Source organism: Antrostomus carolinensis, unplaced genomic scaffold (genome assembly GCF_000700745.2).
Source record: "Antrostomus carolinensis isolate BGI_N321 unplaced genomic scaffold, ASM70074v2 scaffold11133, whole genome shotgun sequence".
NCBI lineage: Eukaryota > Metazoa > Chordata > Aves > Caprimulgiformes > Caprimulgidae > Antrostomus > Antrostomus carolinensis.
In genome coordinates, this window is record NW_010307269.1 from 32,974 (window position 1) to 37,191 (window position 4,218).

Below are 4,218 nucleotides of genomic sequence, written 5' to 3' on the forward strand. Positions count from 1 at the left end.
TGCTACTTGAAGTATTAAACAATAAAGCTGCCACCTTTGTTCTGGAATAACCACATTAATTTCCCTGACCAAGTAGGAAAGTGGACTTGGTTTTCAGACTGTAGTTGTTTTGCACAGCATCATCATGCATACTTCCTTGATTTGTTTCCCATCACCCCACCTCCCCAAAAATTGTATTCCAAAACAAAAAGTCACAAGCAAGTTTCAGACAAAATATATATATTTAAAAAAATCTTTACAATAAGTCAGGAAACATAGGAGCTTGCATACAGTTTATTATAATAACTCAGATCTCAGCTCCCTACAGTTCAGATAACCCTGGTGACAGTGTTTACAACTTCTAATTTTTGCTTTCATAACTTTAAAGCAAACAATACATTTGAGTGTATTTTACTCTGTGCAAATAAGACAACTTTTGGAATCCTTCAGAAGAAATATCCAAGATTCTGTTTGCAGAGGTCCTTTGTTTCTCAAAGATGATTCATGAGAGTTTTTGTTTTAAGATAAAGTGCTCCTGTCCAGCAGAACCCAAAGGCCTTCAAGAGTCCAGCAAGTAAGTTTAGCTCAGATTAAAAAATAATTGGTCATACAAATTCCAGCTTCCCATGTCCGCTGTACATACCCCAGTGGACTAGTGAAAGAATTTTATCATTGCTGAGGTCTGAATGTCTCATTTTATCACAGGTCATGCAGCAGTTCTCGTGACCAGTCACAGGCACCATGCATTCCAAGTCCAATTTTGCCACCTGCCCTTTTTTTGAATGATGTCCATGAAAACTATAGTGCAAACGGGAGAGCATTTGCTGACGTTGATCTTGCAGTCTCTTATTTTCACTCCTGAGCATCCGCAAGGCCAGCATGATAAGGAGCACCAAGATTAGCCCACCAGCTATAGGAACAGCAATTACAGCTGCTCTGAACCATAATTCTTTTGAAGAGGTCAATTCCTGCACCTTGGTGAATATCTGTTCCCTTGTCCTGCAAAGGGGAAAGGTGAGAAGTTTGTTTCAGTATCAAGAGGAAAGGTGAGAAGTTTGTTTCAGTATCAAGAACTGGTTTATATATAAGCAACTCCCTTAAATGCCACACTGACAAGTTCAAGGGGCCACAGCTATATACTCTACAGTATCTACAGAAAATACTCCTGTAAAGTGAAAGATGAGTTTCTAAGGCTGTTTATAACATGGAATTTCTTACCCCACTAGCTAGCAATGCCACTGCAATTGCTTCTTAGGAGCAATGTCAAGTTGGCAAGACAGACCTCCAATATTAATGCAGACAAAAAAGCTACTCAGCTCAGATGCTCCCCTGCATCTGTCCACTCACTTCTCCCTCTGGTGCCTCTATTTACTTGAACAACTAAATCAAAAGCAGACATATAAAGTCTCAACTGTCACCAGCCTGATGGCCAGAAGACAGATTTCACTGAAGCTTCCTTGCCCTACCTGAAGCATCGCCCCTAGAAGGAGACAAAACATCATGCAGTCCTCTGTAATTGCACATATCTTCATGACAGCATTCCAACGTGGACATGGTGGCTGTGCCAGAGTGGTTTTGTGCTTGTTTGGCTTGGCAGATATCAGCTGTGCTTGCAATAGAGTCCAAGCAGCCATGAGTAAGTGGGGAATGTGTATTCTGAGGATCAAGCAGTCTGGAGAAGCAGGCGCTAAGCTCGGATTTGCACATATAGCCGGTTGCAACGCAGTGTGCGGCATCACAGTAGCATCTGATTTCACCTAAAAAATAAAAATTGTGCAAGAAAAGTAAGAATCTGGTCCTTTGAAGACACCTCACTATGTACTCTTATTAGCCACAAGCATCACACAACCAAACTCAGGGCCAGCTTTGGGGGTACGCCTCTAGACTGTAAATCCATGAGATCAGGGGTTGTTTTCCTGCCACCACTGTACAGTGCCTACCTGCTGTAACCTTAACCCCTGCAGCCGCCTTAGGGCACTTCTTTTAATTACTAGTACTATACTCCTTTGAATTAAAGCAAGAACATTTCACTAAAACAGGAATTGGGGGAGGGCGGGGGGGTGGGGAAGAAGGTCACAGTAGTTTTTTTCCAAGGGTAAATAACTAACTAGATCATTTTATAGCTACTTCCACTCACTGTCAGCAGTTGCATTAAACCACGTTTAAAATGAAATCCCATTTTTAAAAGCAATACACATCTCCAGTCTTATGAGGAAGTTACATCTATGTTTTAAGCTATCACTACAGGAACAGCATTCTGTTTTTGTAAAGGCAACACTTACTTTAACTGGGCATAAGCACACAACAAAACTACTAGGTTTAAATACTTGTGTGACAAATAATAATTTTTTAAAAATCGGAATTGCTGAATCATTTATTACCTCTCAATATTGTGCCAAAATTTAAAAGGTTTAACTAACACCCTATAAAGCTATTAGCTAGAATCATTACCTTCCAAGTCTCTCAGTCAGGAAGGTTTTTACTGTATGAAACTGGGCAACTATTTGTAACTTCTCCAGAAAGAGAGAAACTCTAAGTAGCCATTCATACAAAAAGGTTTTTTAATCAGTATTATAAAACAGTGTCAGAGTCAGTGTCTCTCAACTCACATGTAAAGTTATTAAACAGGGCAAAATTGCACAGCTAGAAGTTCCCCCTTGCCCCTCCCCAATTCTGCACGCAATCCAACATGCGGTCAAAAGGGGAAACACTTAGACTGAAAATCCTCTACCAGCTCTATGAAAAATCTCTCAGGAAACCTCAAAAATTTCTGAAGGAAGTGATAAAAAAGTTGCTTTCATAAAACTCTTCATTTTGCGTTATCCAAAGTGCTCCGGTAAGAATTATATGCGTCCTGTGCTGTAGGGAAAAAAAAAAAAGGGAAAACTTTTCCTAGGCAGGTTGCAACTCAAACATAATTCAACGTGCTATCAATTCAAGGTGCAGGAGGAAGCCAGATTTTGGAGCCATCCTTAAAAGAGTGGACTTAAAATTACTTCTAATGTGCCCAGTGTACCTGCCATCATAGTGGCACCAATTCTTTCAAAGCCAACCGGATTGTCAGATGTCTTCCTTCTACAGTCTGCGCTCCAAAAGTCAATCTAGAGGCTCCCCTGCTGCCGCCCCTTCTTATGATGCTTCCTCCCACCCCATACTTGAGAAGTATTCTGAAAGATGTTAAAAATCATCCCAACCAAGCTGGCTTTTCCTCTTCAGCCTACCTTAACCCTTTCTCCAAAATGCTACTGGAGGCTCCAGGCCTTGAAGTTCCTGATGCTCTTTAAGAACTCTACTTAATAGAAGCCAAATGATGGAGTGTCTCACTGTCTCCAGTCCAATTCCCTTGGGCTTTTAGACCGAGTAACCTAATTTTTCATGAATTCACACACACTGTCATCCAGCGTGCTATGGAAAAAAGACTCAATCATTTTCTAAGCATTCTATGTGAGGTCTTCCCCCTAGCCTCTCTGAAAAAACTAATTTTCATAATTTTCTCACTATATGAGAGTTAAAAATAAGATGCAAACAAGGAACACCACCAGAGCTGACAGTCTTTTCATGAGTCTCAGCATGGGAGGAAAGTGAAACAATACACATACTTCCATTTTAACTGTTTATACAATCGCACTTAAAAAAAATTAAAAATTCTACATTTTATTGACCTAAGACTATCTTATAAACAAAATCTGACAGGCCAGTCATCAGGTTAATTCAACTGCTTTTTAATTAAAGCCACGTTTTCAGTGAAACAGAATGGACTTTGTATTACTGTATTAAAACTGTATTTCTGTCAATTCATAAAGTTTCTTCCTGTGCTATGCAAAAGGCCAGAAAGGGTATTTAGTATTTTGAAACAGTGAACAATGCCCTTCTGTTCCCTCCTCTTTCTTGTTACTGTATGTAGCTATTAAAGAAAAATGTCTGCTTTTAGTCAAGATGGCTACAGGAGAGACTGCAGGCTTCTCTTAAAGCTTTTGAAGTCAACAGCAGCCAGAAGTCTGTGATCCCCTAATTATATCATTATCAAGCACATAGTTTCAGTATCTGCGACTTCACATCACTCAGTCACTCCCTGTTCTGCCCGCTTTGATGGGGCCAGCAGGCTCCCCCCTGCACGCTGCAAGGGCTGTTATTTAGGGTTAATTACAGCCCTCCTTCCAAAATAAATAAATACCGTCGCACATCACCACCGCGCTAACTTACCCCTCACCTCCCCCCGCAGCACGGCGATTGCAGGCA

The 4,218-nt window shown here is 40.6% G+C and overlaps 1 protein-coding gene across 1 annotated transcript; it reads right to left on the reverse strand.

The window, feature by feature from the left end:
* Positions 1-202: 202 nt before the first annotated feature.
* BAMBI (BMP and activin membrane bound inhibitor) lies at positions 203-1,802 on the reverse strand (the record flags this gene model as incomplete). The annotated part of the gene is given in 3 exon segments (XM_010165372.2): positions 203-978; positions 1,418-1,738; positions 1,740-1,802. Coding segments are annotated over 3 exon segments (778 nt in total), but the record flags the coding sequence as incomplete, so codon positions are not given.
* Between the last annotated feature and the right edge of the window lie 2,416 nt (positions 1,803-4,218).